Source organism: Belonocnema kinseyi, chromosome 5 (assembly GCF_010883055.1).
Source record: "Belonocnema kinseyi isolate 2016_QV_RU_SX_M_011 chromosome 5, B_treatae_v1, whole genome shotgun sequence".
NCBI classification, from domain to species: Eukaryota; Metazoa; Arthropoda; class Insecta; order Hymenoptera; family Cynipidae; genus Belonocnema; species Belonocnema kinseyi.
In genome coordinates, this window is record NC_046661.1 from 89107356 (window position 1) to 89126791 (window position 19436).

General features: G+C 32.9%; 1 protein-coding gene across 1 annotated transcript in view; it reads left to right on the top strand.

Moving 5' to 3' along the window:
- The window catches only part of LOC117173770 (octopamine receptor-like), a 184605-nt gene that overhangs the window by 129634 nt on the left and 35535 nt on the right, over positions 1-19436 (top strand). Inside the window, exons 7-8 of the mRNA XM_033362412.1 lie at positions 6980-7177; positions 17958-18337. Of these exons, the coding sequence (XP_033218303.1) occupies positions 6980-7177; positions 17958-18337 (578 nt within the window). The remainder of the gene's footprint in view (positions 1-6979; positions 7178-17957; positions 18338-19436) is intronic.

Genomic DNA, 19436 nt, shown 5'->3' on the forward strand with positions numbered 1-19436 from the left:
ATACTTTGAATAAAATATTTGTTATCATTCTCTTGAAATAAATGTGTTTTTTTCTTGAAAAAATACCGGTTTCATATGTATACACCTGGTATATATATATAGACGGGCATTTAAATTGACAGAGATATAGACAAAGATTAACGTTGATTAGATGAAGAATAAAATCGGATAGAAAAGAGGTAATTGAAAAAGATAGATGTGAGTTTCGATTTAAGAAGAGATAGAAAAAAGACTTTGCTAGACATAGGATAGAATGAATTAAACAATAGGAGATTGAAATAGACAGTTGGGAATTTAGATTTCCCCAGATATGAAAAAGGAGTGACATAAATAAAGTAAGGGATGGTATAGAGAATTAGGTATTGAACAAGATAAAGGGTAATATCAAGTCACAAATATACTGAGACAAATAGACGTTAATTCAGATTAACAAAGGGAAAAAACGTTGATAGCCGTAAAATAGGATGAGATAAAGAAGATAAGCTGGAAAAATATAGAAGAGAATTTAGATTGACCAGGAAATAAAATAGGATAGATGATAGGATAGATGATAGAATAGATGAAGGATAGGGGGAGATAGAAAAGAGAAAATTGAAAATGATAAATTTGAATTTCGATCAACAAAGAGATTTAAAAAGAAAAACGTTGATAGACGTAGGATAGGATGAAATAAGGAATAGGAGATTGAAATAAATGCATGGTAATTTAGATTGCCAGATAAATAGAAAAGAGAAAAGAAGATTTAAAAACGTAGAAGAAAATTCAGATTGACAGTGGGATATTAAAAAATGGACGCATATAGATGAAGAATAGAGTAAAATAGAGAAGAGCGATTGCAGGATAGTCGTGAATTTCAATCGCCAAAGAAATGAAAAAAGATATACGTTGATAGACGTTGGACAGGACGAAAGATAAACGTTTATTTTTCGGCCTGCTGGCTTTAAAAAATTGACTTGCTTACACTTCCATTTTTTATAGAATTTTCTTACAACTACATCTTGCAAAGTACTATCCATCGACACCTTATAACTAATCCGCTCGCTCCTATAGCCTGACCTTCCTCGCTGCGCCTGCCTCGCCTCGTACGCATTTGGCTCATTTGTCGCTATGCCTCGCATTACCAGCCTTTGTCTCCGCGGCTAACACCTAATACTTAACTACTATTTACAATATTTACATTTCTCTTACATCTACTTCCTCTCCTATTTACAATCTTTCCTTCTCTATTCCTCTTTCTCCTTCCTTCTCTTCTTCTCTATCTTACCCAACACCCCCTTAAACCCATGCTACTGCCCTTTTGTCATCCCTTTCATGTAACAATACCTTCATGCTTATCCCGCTCCTTTCCACCTCTTCATATTCATCCAACCAATGCTCCTATTTTCCATCCCCCTTCCCGCACAATTCACACATTCTCTTCTCTCTAGAAAGCCAGAACCTGTTATAATTCTCCATGCATCCGTACGTTATTCTCGCTATTAGTTTCTGACTTCCTTGCTCTCCTTTCTTACACAAATATTGAGCTGTCTTCCTTGGCATAATCCACACATAGTTTCCGTTAAACCTTGACTCTCTTATTCTCTCCTCTCCTTCTACCTACTCTTTCTGCATGTCATTCTTTTGAACCAACTCATATACCTTCCTTCCTCGTGCATTCTGCGAACTTTATCCATCTGCAATCCATTCGTTCTAAAATACCTTTCCCTTTCCACCTCCATCTTTGCACCACTACGTATGTTCTCCTTCTCCCACCAACAATCCCTAACTAATTTACTTCCCCCCTCTTCCAAAAATTTTTCCTCATATCTACACGCTCGACTTCCTGTTATAATCCCTAAACTCGATCTTCCTGTCTCCCTCCTGAGAATATAGTTCGGCGTATTCCTTGCCAACCCCAGTATCCACTTTACATACCTCTCCTGTACCCTATCTCCGTGCTCACTTACCTTCCAACCCCACACATCCACTCCGTAAAATAAGACACTCATCAGTAGCGAATCAAACAATTTCATTCTCCTTTAAAAATCATCTGCGAACAATCTCTTCCCAGCCCCCACACCTGCCTCATCACCACATTTGCCCTTCTCACTCTCTCTTTTATATGACCATCCACTCCTGCATTTCTTCGAAACAGGAAGCCCAGGTACAAAAACTCTTTCACCTCCTGTACCACTTTTCCCTTCCACTTCCACTCCCCTCCCTCATCTCTCCCATCTCCTTTCCTGATCACCATAAGCTTCGACTTGTCCGAATTTAACTCAAACCTATTCTTGTCCTAGTAACGTCTCAACCTCTTCATCAACTCCTTTAAGGCCTCTTCGCCCTATCAACCTCCCCCTATCTACTGACGGGAACGCTATCTTCAGATCTACAAAAAACGCGTACACTTTGGCACCCTTTATGGTTAATTGTCTATCCACCACGTGATGCAAGACGTAAATAATGTCAATAGTGCTCCTTCTCTCTCTAAAGCCCGCCTGCGTCTCCGGCAATATTCCTTTCCCCTCAAAATGCTTTCGCAGCCTATCTGCTAACACCACCGCGTATATTTTGTACGTAGTATTCATGAGCGTAATTCCTCTATAATTTTCCTGCCTCACCCTATCCCCTTTTTATACAGTGGTACAATCAACCCTTCTCTCCACCCTATTGGGAATCCCTCCCCCTCCATACTTTGTTCACTACCCCCTTCAGCCTCTGCCTTACCTCTATGTGCCAAACAGCCACGCTTCGTTTTCTACCCCGTCAATCCGTGCTGCCTTCGATTTTTTCAACTTCCCTATCTGCTTCTCTATCTCCTCGTCGTTCAGCTCCTCTTCATCTACGTCTCTGTTTCTTCTAATCCCTTCATCTCTCTTTCGAGTATCTGACTTCGGAAATGAATTCTTAAAAAATTTCCTCCATTCGTCGCTCCCTATCTTCTCACTTATCCCCAACCTACGTTTCCTAAACCTATCAATTATCTTCCACACGTCCCCTTCTGTCTTAACACTTCTTAAATCTTCTTCCAGTTCTTTTTCTGTTTCCTGCTCTTTCTGCTTACACATCGCCCTAAACTCCTTCCTGATTTCTACGTACTCCTCCCATTTCGCGGTTCCTTCCTTCCACTTCCTGTACTTTACTTTTACCTTTCTCTTCATCATTTTACATTTCCTATCCCAACACGGCTTTACCATTTCTTTCTTCTTTTTCCTAAATACCTTCTTTTGCACACAACCTTTCACTTTCTTTTGTAGATCCTTCCATATCTCGTCCACGGACTCCCCCTCAAAGATTACGCTGCCCAACTGCTCCTGATACTTCTCTATCGCCCCCTCTCGACCATCATACTCTCTCCCTTAACGATCCTTCTTCCTTACCCTGTCTTTCGCCAGCCTTTCCCTGTATCCACAAACTCAATGGCTAATGGCCTGATTCCACCATTCCTTCCACTGCGAATTTCTCTATCTCCTCAAACCCTTGCATATTCATAATCACGTAGTCTATCAACGATACACCCCTCTTACTCACATACGTGTATTCTACCTCTTCTTTCAAAGCTGTATCCTTCCTGGTATATGCCCCTACCTGCCCGATTCTCGCATTAGAGTCTTTCCCTCAATACCATTATACCCTTATCTCCTCTCCTAGTAAGTTTTCTACCTTTTCTTTAATTCTTTTCATTCAATCCTTATTGTACAGAGTCACAAACTTACCTATCACTCCTCCTATCTTTACAGCCCTCATTTGCATGCCCTCCCCCTTTCCCTCTACATAAACTTCTTCCTCTAATACTTCCCTAACCCCTGTTATAATTCCTTTACTAGCCCTTCCTTTCCTGTTTACTTTAATCGCATCCTGTAGCTTCCACCTATACCCCTTTGACAACTTTCGCTTTACTCTATCCCATTCCTTTCTCTCTACCCACGTCTCTACCAGTCCAACCACATCAAATTCCTGCACATACCTCCAGAAATCCTCATCTTTTTTCTTTACCCCTGCTGCGCTCCGGTACAGTACCTTTAACAGTCCTCCATCCTGCTTTACTCTCACCCCCCTACTTTCCTCGAAACAAATTCCTCTGCACTTCCTTTAACACCTCCTTCTCCTCGTCCTATACCTACATTTTCTCGTCTATTTTTATTTTCCGATACCCTATCTTCACTGCTCTTCCTTCGCTCCTCTTCTTCCTAACCCTGTCATTTAGCATTCTCTGAACATTCCTTTCCCTCCTCGTCAAATCTTGATCGATGGAAACCTTATTGTCCTTTATCCTATTTTTGTTACGCATTACCCCCAATTTTTCTTCCCAGCTCTCCAATTTCACCACCGTCACTTCATTCTCCCTTCTCCCCTCCTTCCTAACTTTCCCTACCTTGCCTTTAACTCACCCTATGCTCTGTAGCAGCGCTTGCTCCCCGTTCCTTTCTTCCCCGCTCTTGAGCTTCAATCCTCTTATCACTATATTGTTTCTCCTATCTGCCTTCTCTTTTCCCTCCATTCTCTCTCCATTGCCCTCATCCTTTCCCTATCCACTTTCTCCTCCTTTTCATTCCTACGCTCTCCTTCTTTCTCTTTTATCACGATCACCACTTTCTCACAAATACCTTGCTTCTCACCCTCCCTCCTTTTCACTGCTTCCATTCCCGACCTGCCCTCTACCTTCTCCAGCCTTTTTTCCGCCCTTTCCTTCCAGATCCTAATATCTTCTTCCATCTGTCTTATTTTATGTTGCCCCTCTATTTGGGGGAGGGGAGTTACCTACGTGTTCGTACGCTTTTTTTAAAGGAACTTTATAGCACGCTTTTCTCCGGATTCTCTTTGCTTTCTCTTTTCCTATTCAAGAGATCCTCCCCCTCACTGGCACAGGATGATCTCTCCCTTGCCTGATCGCTTCTTCCGCTCTGACTCTTCCCCCTCCCTGACGCACCACTTGACACCGGCCCACGCACAACTGGCGGTCATGTGCTTCTTAAAGTTACCTCCCAGTCTACTTCACTGCCAGCACTTCCATCACTTTCGCTGCCCACCTCCCGCTCATCCATCGGTAACTGTAACCTATCCATATACAAAAATACTCACTGTCGCCCACAGATGTCTCTTAAGGCTGCTGCCGCTTACCGCCCTAAAATCTCAGTCCCTATTTCACCTCTCGCACCCCCTTCAGCCACCCTTCTCTCACCCCTAATATCCCCCATCACAACAAGAACAACCCTTGTCCACCATTAAGGCCGCAAATCCTAAACACAAAACTACCCTGCTCCCTCGCAAACCTAACCTCACTTTCCATATTTAGCTAAATCACCCCCCAACTACAATGTAAATTAATTTCTATCTTCCTAATGTACCCCTCACAACCGTACTCACTTTCTAGACTTCCACCCTCACCCTCCACTCACATCTTTCACACAAACTTTGTAAAAATTTCTCACTGTCTGTCACTGCACACTTTCTCACTACCACCACCAACATGCAAGTGGGCAGGATGAAATAAAGAAAGAAAGATCGAAAAAGATAGACAGGAATTTATATTGACAGATATATATTTATAAAAGGATTGAATTGGATATATAAAAGATAAAATGTGATAGAGAAAAGGTAACTTTTTATTGAAAGAGGGACAGTAAAAAATTGACAAAGATAGACGAAGAGTAGAGTTAGATAGAGAAGAAGGAATTGAAAAAGATAGTCGTGAGTTTTGATAAAAAAAAATAGATAAAGATAGAATTGGTAAACGGTAGAAAAGGTTGAGATAAAGAAGAGGAGATTAAGAAAAATGCTTATTGAGCTTTAATAGGTGAAAGATAACATGAGATAAAGAAGATAAGACGAATGAAGATAGATACGAATTTAGATCACAGGGATACAAAAGAATTGACATGAATAGATAAAGTATAGAATGATTAATAGAAGACTGAATTGAAAAAGATAGTTTTTGATAAATGCGTGTTATGCTGAGATAGAGAAAAGGAGAATAAAAAGATAGAGGGGAATATAGATTGATAGAAAGATAGAAAACTATTGTCGTTTTTAAATAAAGGATAAGATAGATAATAGAAGATTGAAAAAGATAGACGAGAATTTACATTCATAGAGAGATGGAAAAAGATTGAAGTGGATAGATAGCTGATAGAATAACATTGAGAAGAGGGAATTGAAGACGATAAATGTGAATTTTAAATAACAAAGAGATAGAAAAAGATGAACTTTGGATAGGATAAGATAAAAAAAGAGATTGAAAAAGTGAATCAGGAATCTATATTAAAAGAATGATAAAAAGAATTGACAGGGATTGGCGAAGGATAGAATAATATTAAGAAGCGAGTATTGAACAACATAGACGAAATAGATTGGAAAAGACAGATGTGAATTTAGATAGCAGCTGGATAAAAAAAGATAGGCCTTGAAGTATGCATGCAATGATGAGACACAGACAAGGAGATTAAAATAGATGGTCAGGAATTTGAATTGATAGAAAAATAAAATTTTCTGACGTGGTTAGATAAAGGATAGGATGGGGTAGAGAAGAGACAATTGAAAAAGATAGACGAAAATTTAGATTGGAAGAGGGATAGTGAGAAATTGACACAGAGAGATAAAGAATAGAGTGAGATAGAGAAGAGGAAATTGAAAAAGATAGTTGTAAATTTCAATCAACAAAGAGATAGAAAAAGACAGATGTTGACCATAAAAATAAAAAATAAGTCATTGAAAAATATAGACAGGAATTTAGATCGACAGAGATATAGAGAAAGATTGACGTTGGTAGACAAAGGATATAATGAGATAGAGAAAAGGCAATTAACAAAGATTGACGGAATTTTTATTAATGGAGACATAGAAAAAGATAGACCTGAATTGAGATTGAAAGAGAGATAAAAAAAGATTAACGTCGATCGATAAAGGATAGAATGAGATATATTTTCTTTTCTTTTCCAGTGCTAAATCATTCACCTTGGGGGCTTAAACCCTTTTATTATTAATAGAGATTTTTTTTCAGCTGTCTCTGTCTCAGTAGGAGTCTGGACACTTGTTGCCATATCTCTGGAGAGGTACTACGCCATTTGTCGACCACTGAAGTCGAGACGATGGCAGACACAATTTCATGCTTATAAAATGATAGTTGTTGTTTGGGCGGCCAGCCTCGTCTGGAGTGCGCCCATTTTGGTTGTTTCGAGATTAAAAAGTATCAGAGGAGGTAAGATAAGAATTATCTAAATTATTTCAACATTAATTAAATAATAATAATTTTATTCATTTGTTTTAGAATACAAATCTTTTTTTTTGCCTACTCCTTCCTCCCTTCACTATCTTACAAGAAGGGGCCAAAAAGATATTTTTTCAACTGTGTTGATAACAGACTTCACAAACTAACAATGGTTTAAAAACAGGGGAAATAAGTAGGTTTTTTACATTGATAGAAGAATGAACAATTTTGATCAAAATTAATGTGGGTATCAAATATATTAAATTCAACATAAAAAGATTTTAATTACTAGGATAGGATTCACAACTGATCAAGATCAGAGAAAGGAACTGTTGAAATGTTATTATTTATAATTATGATTAGACAACAATTTTATCATTTTAATATTATTTTATAATAACCATAGTTGATTGTTATCAAAATATCTGAAATTAGTGAGAATAATTTGTTACTAATAGTTTATTACGTTAAAAACAAACTTTAAGTGCTAAAAAATGGCCAAGGAATGCATTTGTTAATTAAGTTTGTTAAGGCAATTGCCGAATATTAACTATTTTGATCAAGAAGGAAGTTAATGAAATTTGTTACTAGTAGTTTCTTACGTTAGCAAAAATTTCAAATGCTGACAAATAGCCAAAGAATGCATTTTTTAATTGAGTTTGTTCAAGCAGTTCTGAAATGTTATCGATTAATGTCGAGATAAATTTACAAAATTTGTTATTAATACTTAATTACGCTAAAAATAAGATTTAAATTCTGACAAATAGCTGAAGAATGCATTTTTTAATTAATTTTGTTAAAGTAATCCTTAGAAGTAATCGATTGATTTCAAGCAAAAAATATAATAAAATTTGTTATTAGTAGTTTATCACGTTAGCAACAAGCCTTAACTGCTAAAAAATATCCAAAAATGAATTTGTTAATTAATTTTGTTGTAGAAATTATAAAATTTCATCGATTAATATCGAGAAACAAGTTAAAAAATTTAATATTAATAGTTTATCACGCGAAAAACAATCTTGAAATGCTCTAAAATAGCTAAAGAATGCATTTCTGGATTAACGTTGTCAAAGAAATTATTGAATTTCTATTGAATTTCTATTTCTATCAAGAAGAAAGTAATTAAAATTTGTTATTAATAGTTCATCACGGTAAAAATTAACTATAAGTGCTCAAAAATAACAAAAGAACGCATTTGTTAATTAATTTTATTCAAGCAATCCTTAAAAGTGATAAATTTATTTTAACAAAAAAGATAATAAAATTTTTTATTGGTAGTTCATCACATTAAAAGCATACTCTAAATGCTGCCAAATAGTCAAAGAATAAATTTGTTAATTAATTTTGTCTAAATAATGCATTTGTTAATTAAGTTTGTTTTTGCGATTCTCACATTTTGTAGAATAATATCGAGAAGAAAATAAAAATGTTTGCTAGTTATAGTTTATTACGTTAAAAACAATCTTTAAATGCTGAAAAAAAACAAATAGGGCATTTGCTAATTAAGTTTGTTAAAGCATTTCTGTAATGTTTTTGATTAATGTCAAGAATAAGTTTAAAAAATTGGTTAATAATAGTTCATTAGGTTAAAAATAAACTTTAATTGCTGAAAAATAGCCCAACAACGCATTTTTTAATTAAGTTTGTTTCAGCGATGGTGAAAAATAGCCAAATAGTATAAATATAAATAATATAATATAAATACAAAATATAAATAATTGTTAATTAAGTTTGTTAAAGCATTTCTGAAATGTTTTCGATTTATCTCGAGGAAAAATTTAGAAAATTGGTTATTAATAGTTTATTAGGTTAAGAACAAACTTTAAATGCTGAAAAATAGCCAAATAATGCATTTGTTAATTAAGTTCGCTTTGGCGATTCTCGAATTTTATTGAATAATGTCAAGAAGAAAGTTACTAAAATTAGTTATGAATAACATCTTGTTAAAAATAAACTTTAAATGCTAAAAATAGCCCAATGCATTTGTTAATTAAGTTTGTTTCAGCGATTCTTCAATTTTTTCGATTTATGTCAAGAAGAAAGTTACTAAAATTTGTTATAAATAGTTCATCTGGTTACAAATAAACTTTAAATGGTGAAAAATAGCCAAATAATGCATTGGTTAATGAAGTTTGTTTTGGCGATTCTCAAATTTGATTGATTTATGTAAAGCAGAAAGTTACTCAAATTAGTTGTAAATAGTTCATCTCATTAAAAATAAACCTTAGATGCGGAAAAAATCCAATAGTTGCATTTGTTAATTAGGTTTGTTTTGGCGATTCTCAAATTTTATCAAATAATATCAAAAAGAAAATCGCTCAAATTAATTATTAATACTTTATCTTGTTAAGAATAAACTTTAAACGCTGAAAAATATCCAAACAATGCATTTGTTACTGAAGTTTGTTTTGGCGATTCTCAAATTTGATCGATTTATGTCAAGCAGAAAGTTAATAAAATTAGTTATAAATAGTTCATCTCATTTAAAATAAACCTTAAATGCGGAAAAAAGCAAAATAATGCATTTGTAAATTAAGTTTGTTTTGGCGATTCTCAAATTTTATCAAGTAATATCAAGAATAAAAATGCTAAAATTAGTTACTAATAGTTTATCTTGTTAAGAATAAATTTTAAATGCTAAAAAAATAGCCAAATAATTTAAATATAAATAATATAATATAAATATATAATATAAAATATAAATAATTGTTAATTAAGTTTATTAAAGAATTTCTGAAATGTTTTTGATTATTGTCAAGAAAAAAGTTAAAGAATTTTTTAATAATAGTTTATTAGGTTAAAGCCAAACGTTAATTGCTAAAAAATGTCTAAATAATGCATTTGTTAATTAAGTTTGTTTCAGCAATTCTTCAAGTTTATCGATTTATGTCAACAAGAAAGTTACTAAAATTAGTTATAAATAGTTCATCTTATTAAAAATAAACTTTAAATGCTGAAAAATAGACAAATAATGTATTTTTTAATTAAGTTTGGTTTGGCGATTCTCAAATTTTATGGATTTATTTTAAGAAGAAGAGTATTAGAATTTGTTATTAATAGTTTGCTACGTTAAAAACAATGTTCTTATGCTGAGAAGTAGACAAAGAATGCATTTGTTGATTAATTTTGTTAAAGAAATTCATGAATATTAATTACTATTGGTATCAAGAAGAAAGATTATAAAATTTGTTACTGATAGTGTGTCAGGTTAAGTACAAACTTTAAATGCTGAAAAATATCCAAAGGATGCATTTATTTATTAAGTTTGATAAAGAAACACTAAATTTTATTAATTAATGTTTGAGAAGAAAGTGAAAGAAATTGTTATTAATAGTTCATTACGTTAAAAATAGTTTTAAAAGGCATAAAAGTAGCAGAATAAAGCATTTGTTAATTAATTTATTCAAAGAAAATCTTAGGTGTTATTGATTTATATAAAAAAGAAGTTAATTAAAATTCGTTATTAATAGTGTATTGCGTTGAAAAACTCTAAATGCTAAAAAACACACAAATAATGCATTTTTTAATTAAGTTTGTTTTGGCAATTTTTATATTTTATCGTTTTATATAAAAAAATCATTCCGAAATAATTAACTGTTAATTCCATGCTAAAGGGGATGTTTATTTATAAATACTTAGCAAAATGAAAATTTATCGAAACAAATGTTGTTAACAATAAAAATTACTTATTGTCATCGAGAAGTCCTTTAAAATAAATTTACAGTTAATTGCGTTGAAAAAACGAAGATTGTACTTTAAAAATGCCATATAGTGGATTTTTCAATTAGCATTATTTAAACAATTAGCAATTTTTATTAGAGACCAAAATATAATATAACAGTTTCATTGCAAAGTAAAATAAAACTGATTTTGTTGAAACCATTTTTTTTTCATTATAAATACCTGCTAATATAAAACTGTTTATGAAATATTATAATATTCATTAACTTTTAATAATTAAACCAAAAAAATCTTTTTGTCCACGAATTGTTTCAAATTTAGTGCGAATCAAGTGAAGAATCGCTGCCAATCTCCACGAAACGCTTTTGTTTCAGTTATTTGTTTATAACAAATTTAAGAAACTTTTAAACATTTGAGTTAAGATTGTAATTCTTTTTGATATTTGTTTAATGTTTTTTAGCATTTCTTAACACAAATCCAATTATTTGTTAAAAAACGGAAACTTAAACTTCATCAGTCTTTTCTTTCGCTTTATTCTTGAATAAAAAAATTGTTACATTTTTTTTTTAATTTATACATAATGGTTTGATAAGGAATTTGGTCTGAAAATTAATTTGTCCAGAGAAGTCCTTTTTCCCAAAATGTAGAGGAAAGAAAAGAGTAGAATTTTTAACTAAAAAGGATTAATTTTTAACCAAAAGTGAAATAAACTAATTTTCGTTAGAAAAATTAATCTTTGCCATCCATAAAACCAATATTTAAGAAAATAGTTAAATTCTCAAGCAATCTCAATTAATAAAAAAATGATCAAGTCATTTGAAGGAATCAGTGTTATCATCAAGTGAACTCTTAAAATAACAGAAAATACTTAACGTTTTTTCGTTAGATTCCTCGTGGAGAGACAAGAATAGATCTTTTTTCAGAAAAAAATTCAATTTAAACATTTTTTCAAATTATTTTTCATCTTTTCTGAAAATCCCATCAAGCATTTTCTATTATTTGAAAAGTCAACTTGATCGGTAGGTTGATTTGTTTTCTTACCTTGTTAAAAAGCTGTTTACACTGTTTGATGGTAACTATCTCTGATGATAATACAGATATTTTTAATTTATTCTACCTCTCTCAAGGGGTCATTTTGCATCCCCAAAAAGCTGTATTTCATAAATGCAAAGTTTTGAGTGAAATCGAGCATTATAAGAAATTGTCATAGTTGTAAATTTTTTGTGTGATTCCTGAAAAATGAAGATTACTCTTTTACGAAAAATCATGCGTGTTCAGTTTTGCCAAACGATTGCAAAGTTTGTCAATAAAGTCATCGTTATTTTTGCTTGAAAAAGATATCTTTCTCTTTTCGCCTCACTTGGAATCAAACCATAGGACTTCTGATTTCAGTTGGGTGCTTTCCCATTAAGCTATTAGAGAGATCAGAATAGGAACCTTAATTCAAGAAAATAACGCTAATTTTTAGCTAGGTGTTAATGGCACAAATCAGTTTTTTAATAAATCTGTTATATCATCAGAGAATGGTACTTTACCGACAATAGACCATTCTTTTTTCTAATTTGAAATTAAATTTTTTCTTGAAAAAAAAAATATCTTTTTTTTTGCTGAACTCTCTAATAGCTTAATTGAAAAACACCTCACCCGGAATCAGAAATTATGTAATTCGATTCCCAGTGGAGCGAAAAGAGAAAGATATTTTTGTCAAGAAAAAATTAAATTTTAAGTTTGAACAAAAATTATTTTCCATCTAGTCTGATTAATACATTAAGCATTTTTTGTTATTGAAGATTCTTAACTTGATCGATATTGTGGATTTTCTGCCTGTATGATTTTGGAGGATTATCTACTGTCGGTAAAGTACCATTCGCTCCATTCCAAGTAAGAGACGACTATTTGCATCATTATCACAAAAAGATGTCATTAGTTTTTGAGTTTCGGTAGCTAATTTTTCCCCTCGTACTTTTGAATTTGGTGACGTAAAAATTCCCTACTTGGTTATGAAATTTTTAGATTTCTTAGCCTGAGTTTCAGAACAGCTAAATTCTTTTCCTATTTATTCACGACCCTAAGATTGGAGCGCTAAGGCCAGGAATAACGCCTTCTTTGTTTTTTACTCCATTTTTTTACATTATCTTTCATTTGATCAAAAACTTCAACATCTACTTCACAATATTTTTTGTGGTATTTTAACTTTGATTCATTAGATATTGTTGGCGAAGAAAAAGTAGTACCATTGAAATTATCATCATAAGAAACATTTTTATACTGGCAAAAGGAATTTTATAATTCACATCACGAAAATCTAAATTATTAGCTTCAGCAGCCTCTTAGGACTATTTAATCACTTTTCTGAGACCAATTGCAATTTTTTTCTGCAAACTCCACACAGTTTTTCTTTCAATGAAATGTTAGCAGGCAATTTCTTTAGTTAATTTTTGAAAATAATCCTTAAATCTGAACCTCTTCTGCAAGTTAGCTTTTGAAATGGGTAACAGTATCGATCAAACCAGACACTGGATGACGCCATGATAAATATTATGCATCACAGGTAGGATTATACTTCAAATGATGAGAAATGTTCTCTTCTGTCGAAAATTTTGCTTTCGACACAAATGGAATTTCCCACAAATGTGGATGTCCAGGATAGATCTTGGACTTAAGATGAGAAGGATGATGCTTATAAAATTGTAGTATATATCGACATGCATGAAGCAACTAAAAACCAAGATCACTCGCAGCTTGGTGCAAAAATTAGGGCTAACAAGACGAACTATGAGAATGTTAAAAATGCTGCATATAACTTCATGCATGTGATAAATTTGCTTCTGAAAGAGAGTTGTGAACAAGAAGTTATGATTCTGAATCTTTTGAAAGGTTTCGCGGACGCTCATTTAAATATCAGCACTTCCGGACCAAGTAGAGCTTCGCTGATACAGTCGTACCATATTATTTCCGATCTAAATGTCGTTGACTATACTGGTAAAGAGGGAAGCATTTCGGCACGGAAATGGCTTGAGAATATCAAGAGTATGAAAAAACTTTACAACTCTTCTGAAAGCTTCACTCTGGAGAATGCGAGATCGCATCTTAAAGGAGCGTAATACTGGTTCAAAGTTCTTTCCAAACAAGTGAAACCCTGAAATGAATGCCAAACAGTTTTTGGAAAAACATTTTTGAAAGCAGAAATTACTACCGAAAAATGGAAGAAAATTAAGTTAGATGTTATATTGACCTTGAAGGACACAAACAAGTATTGGTGGGGTTATCCCGAGACTCATGTGCGTCTTTAGCTTAGAAGGACTATCACAATATTGATGACTTGATACATGATTGAACAGACTTAGAACGTTTGACCAGCCAAAGAAATAAACGGATTCTAAGTAAAAAGGAATCGACCAGCCTTAAAAAGGTTCCTAATCATGACGCTCAAGCGTTAGATGAGATTATCGGTCGCACCTACACTGACCATCCACAAGTGATTTACCACGAAGAAAGTGACAAACTAACCTTCAGCGACAAATCGGGAAGTCATTTCTCCAGTGTTGATGTATTGGAATCTTTTTTCGAAAATATAATTGCAAAAAAAGTGTTAAACTTATCTAAGAAAGCAGAATCGCAAAAGGTTAATTGCCAGAGAAACTGAAATGCAATTAAAGAATTAAAAGAAGTGATTTCCACCTATACGAATTCTTCTTACGTAAGTCCTGCTTTATTGGTTAAAAGAACGAATAGCGAACCTTAAATGATCGTTGACACAAGCAAATTAAATAGCCAGACTTAACCAATTTACTTTCCGTTACCAAATCTAGATGACCATCTAGCAATGTTAAACGGCGCGGAATTATTTATTACGCTAGATCTTGGGAATGATAAGAAATTAATTCAGTCTTGGAAGCATTGAAAAAAGCAAATCTTTGTAGAAATTTTGAATTCATTATATGCTTTGTTGCAAGATAACAAACATTTTCACTGGAATCTGGAGAGATTAAGCTTTACATATAATGAAACAGATTTTTTCGTGTAAAGTGGTTTTACAGACTTTTAAATCCAAAAGCTCTTACTGAACTTCACAACAATGTGAGCGCGTAAGGTTGGGCAGCGATGCTTTCAGGAGTTTTCAGAGAAGAAACAGAAGTAGAAAAAGATTGACAAAGATAGAAAAAAGATAGGTTGTGATCGAGAAGAAGGAATTGAAAAAGATAGTCGTGAGTTTCAATAAACAAAGAGATACAAAAAGATAGACTTTGATAAACGGTAGGAAAAGTTGAGATAAAGAAGAGAAGATTAAGAAAGATAGAAAAAGATAGATGTGAATAGACGCCAGATAAAATGAGAGACAAGAGGAGATTATTAAAGACAGACACGAATTTAGATTACAGGGATACAAGAAAATTGACATGAATAGAGGAAGTATATAATGATTCAGAGAAGACGGGATTGCAAAAGATACACGTTGATAGATGCGTGCTGTGACAACATAGAGAAAAGAAGATTAGAAAAGATAGAGGGGAATTCAGGTTCATAGAATAATAAAAAAAACTACTAATGTGATTTAATAAAGGATAAGATAGATAAAAGAGAGAAATAAAAAAGGATTGACTAGGATAGATAAAGGATAAAATAAGATAGAGAGGAAGGAATTGAAAGAGATAGATGTGAATTTCAATTAACAATGAGAAAGACAAGGTTAAAAGTTGATGGATGTTGGATGCGATAAGATAAAGAAAAGGAGATTGGAAAAGATAGATAGGAATTAATATTGACAGAGAGATAAAGAAGATTTAAATAGATAGATGTAGGATAGGTTGTGATAGTGAAGAGAGAATTAAAAATGATGGAAATGAGTATTCATTAACAGAGAAAAAAACTTGACCTGATTCAGTAAAGGATAGGATGAGATAGAGGAGAGGGAATTAAAGAAGATAGATGTGAGTTTAAATCAAGAAAGAGATCAAAAACGATAGACGTAAATTTAGTTTCACCTAAAAAAAAGTTTATAGACGTAGGATAAGATAGGATGAAGGAGAGGAGATTGAAAAATATGGACGGGGATTTAAAATGACAGAGAGACATAAAAGGAGTCACACAGATAGATAAAGGATGGACTAAGATGTAGAAAAGGGAATTGAAAATGATAGTCTTGAGTTTAGATTAACAGAGATAAAAAAGATTGACATGAGTAAAGGGATAGAAGAAGATAGAAAAGAGGGAATTGAAAAAGATGGAAGTGAATTTTGATTAACAAAGGGATGGAAAAAAATAGGCGTTCACAGTTGTAGGATAGAATGAGGTAAAGAATGCGAGAGATAGAGATAAAAAAAATTGCCATTGAGGGTTCAAGTATTGGATTATTTAGAGAAAAGAGGATTGAAAAAGATACACGTAAGTTTAAATTGACAGAGAGGGAGACAAAAATTGACGAAGATAGATAAAAAATAGAGAGAGATAGAGAAAAGGGGATTGAAAAAGATAGTCCTAAGTTTCAATCAAGAAGGAAATAGAAAAAGATAGACTTTCATAAACGGTACGACAAGATGAGGTAAAAAAGAGGATATCAAGAAAGATAGATGCTTATTGAAATTGATAGAGATATAGAAAAAGATAGAAGTTAATAGGCGCAGGATTGACAGAAGCAGAAGATAATATTAGTAAGGGTAAACGAGAATTTAGATTAATACTGATAGAAAAAGATAGACGTTAAAACACTCAGAATAGCATGAGGTAAAAAAGAGAAGATTTGCAAAAATAGACGTGATTTTAGATAAACAAAGAGATAGAAAGGGATTAGCGTAGATAAATAGAGGATAGTATGAGATAGAAAAGTAAGGACTGAAGAGATATGCGGAAATTTAGATTGACAAAAAGACCGTAAGAGATTGATGTGGATAAACGAAGGATAAGACGAAATAGAGAAGACGGGATTGAAAAAGATAGTCGTGAGTTTAAAATAAATAAAGAAATAGAAAAAGATAGACTTTGATAAACTTTAGGACAAGATGGAATCAAGAAAATGAGATTTGGAAAGAAAGACGCCTATTGAGATTAATAGAGAGATAGAAAAAGAAAGGCGTTGATAGGCACAGAATTGATAGATGCAGAAGATAAGATTAGAAAAGACAGACGAGAATTCAGATTAGCAGAAATAGAAAAAGATAGAGATTGATACACGCCGAATAGGAACACGTAAAGAAAAAGAAATTTGAAAATATAGATTTGAATTCTGATTAAAGAAGAGATAGAACGGAATAAGCGTGAATAGATAGAGGATGGGATAAGATAGAAAGGAGCAGACTAAAAAGATATAAGGATATTTGAATTGACAGATAAACCGTAAGCGATTGAGGAGGATAGTTAAAGAATAGGAAAAAGTAGAGCAGGGGATTGAAGAAGATACAAATAAATTGAAATGGACAAAGAGATCGAAAAATACAAATGTTGATAGAAGTATAATAGGATGCTATTAAGAAGAGATTACAAATGATAGACAGTTATTAAGACTGACAAAGAGTTAGAATGAGATACATTTTCTTTATCTCGCTCTTTCTGAAGATTGAAAGTGATTAAAAAAGATAGGATCTCTATCTTTTTACTTCCAGCATACGAAGAGAAGTTCGGTATAGCCTATCACCCAACAAGTACAATTTTCGCGCCAATCACACAGTGACCAATGCCACTTCTGTTTAGTAGAATGGCTCCATGGATTCGGGAGAACTTTTACCCCGAACAAGCTGAATGCTTTAATCAACAGTATAGTCGAGCCGTTCTGCACATACGGCGCTTGTGGCACAGTTCCGCGCTTGCGCAGCTTAGGAAAATATAGCACCCACATTTCAGATAGTTGAATCTCCGGAAGTTCGGGACAACCAGTACCCCGAATCTGTAGCCGACGCCACAACAAACTAAAGTTCAGCGACTCTCTCACAACTAGCGCGACGGTTTTACCAAAATTCTCTCCGTGAAGGGTTTGATAAACTGTTTAGACTAAGCAATAATAGTTTGAATGAATAACAAAATATGATTTTTAATACTTAAAAAATATTATGCTATAAAACTAACTAACTTACATTTTTTTAAATTCTTTTTTCAGGTAGACACAAGTGCAGAGAAGAGTGGCCCAGTGTTGGCACAGAGAGGGCCTACAATATTTTTTTGGATGGGACTTTACTTTTGATACCTCTAATTGTAATGTGTTTAGCTTATTCTTTAATAGCTAGCAAATTATGGAGGGGCCTTAGAAGGGAAATTCGACAGAGTTCAATCTGTTTAGGAAGATTAAGGCAATTGCCGGGGAGCATTGCCAGGGAACGATCCGTGGATCGGGACCAACATGCCACAAATATTGTGGAAAGAACAACGATGTTTAATTCTAGATGTGAAGAGTTGGGTGGGGGGACTTCTAACATTATTTCTTCCTCAAAACGTCCGAGGTGTAATCGAATGGTAAATCATCGATCTATGTCGCTGAGGGTGAGTTGTTAAATTTTATTTTTAATAAAGAATTCAGGTTTTTAAATAAACAAACAAAATTAATAAAAAATATAATCGGACTAAGTATCTGTCACTTATCTGTCGATAAAGATTTTTTCAGAGAATCTGCTTTACCTAGAGTCGGTCAGTACGCCCTAGCGGTCCTTCTGACCTGAACGGTCAGGTAATCATGTGACCCTTCCGTTTACGCAAATGCGATACGGTAGGAAGGCGAAAAGAGATAGTGTGGTTCAAAAAGTTTTAGAGGATGGATTACTTAACCGATACAAAATTTTATTGTTGAAAATTTCAGCTTATTAAATTCTTAAAAGATTCTCGTAGGCTGATTTTTTTTAAATTTTACGAATTAGTTATTTAAGGTGGAAAAAGAACAAATATTTTATTTTTACAGCAAATACTGTGCTCTGTTTACCATTATTCTTCTATCTATAAAATAAATGATTAATATGCATATTATCCACAAAAGGAAATTTTCTTTAAAGCTTAAATTCCTTAATTTCTCTAATTGTTACAAACAAATCAATAGACAAAACTGACATTTCCTGCATTTTCGGTGCTTGAGTGCGTTATTTATATTAATTTTGTCGTCGAGTTAAATAAATTAAAAAATTAATCATGGCTGAAAATAAATGAAATCATTTCTCTTCATTAAAAAGATAATGACTTGTCGCAAGATATTGCTATTCAAAAAAGACAAATTTTCAAAGAACTAGATACATTCTAAATCCGGAAATATTATTGAAAGGAAAAATTAATTTTTAACCAAAAAGTTGAATCTTCAGCAAAAAAGCAAGGTTTTTGAAAAAAAATGTTAAATTTTTTATTAAAAAGAACAACTTTTTATTAAATTTGATATTTTTTGAATAGAATCTATAGTTTTTCACTCAAACGAAATTTCAACAAATAAGTACATATGTAACTAAAAAAGATAAACTTTCAGTAAAATAATGAAGTATATAAGCGTTCAGTTGAAAATTTCAATTATCAAACAGTTGCACTTTTAAGAGAAAAGATGAAAATTTTAAGAAAATAAATGAATTTTTGAACCAAAAAGAAGAATTTTTCACAAAAGAGTTGC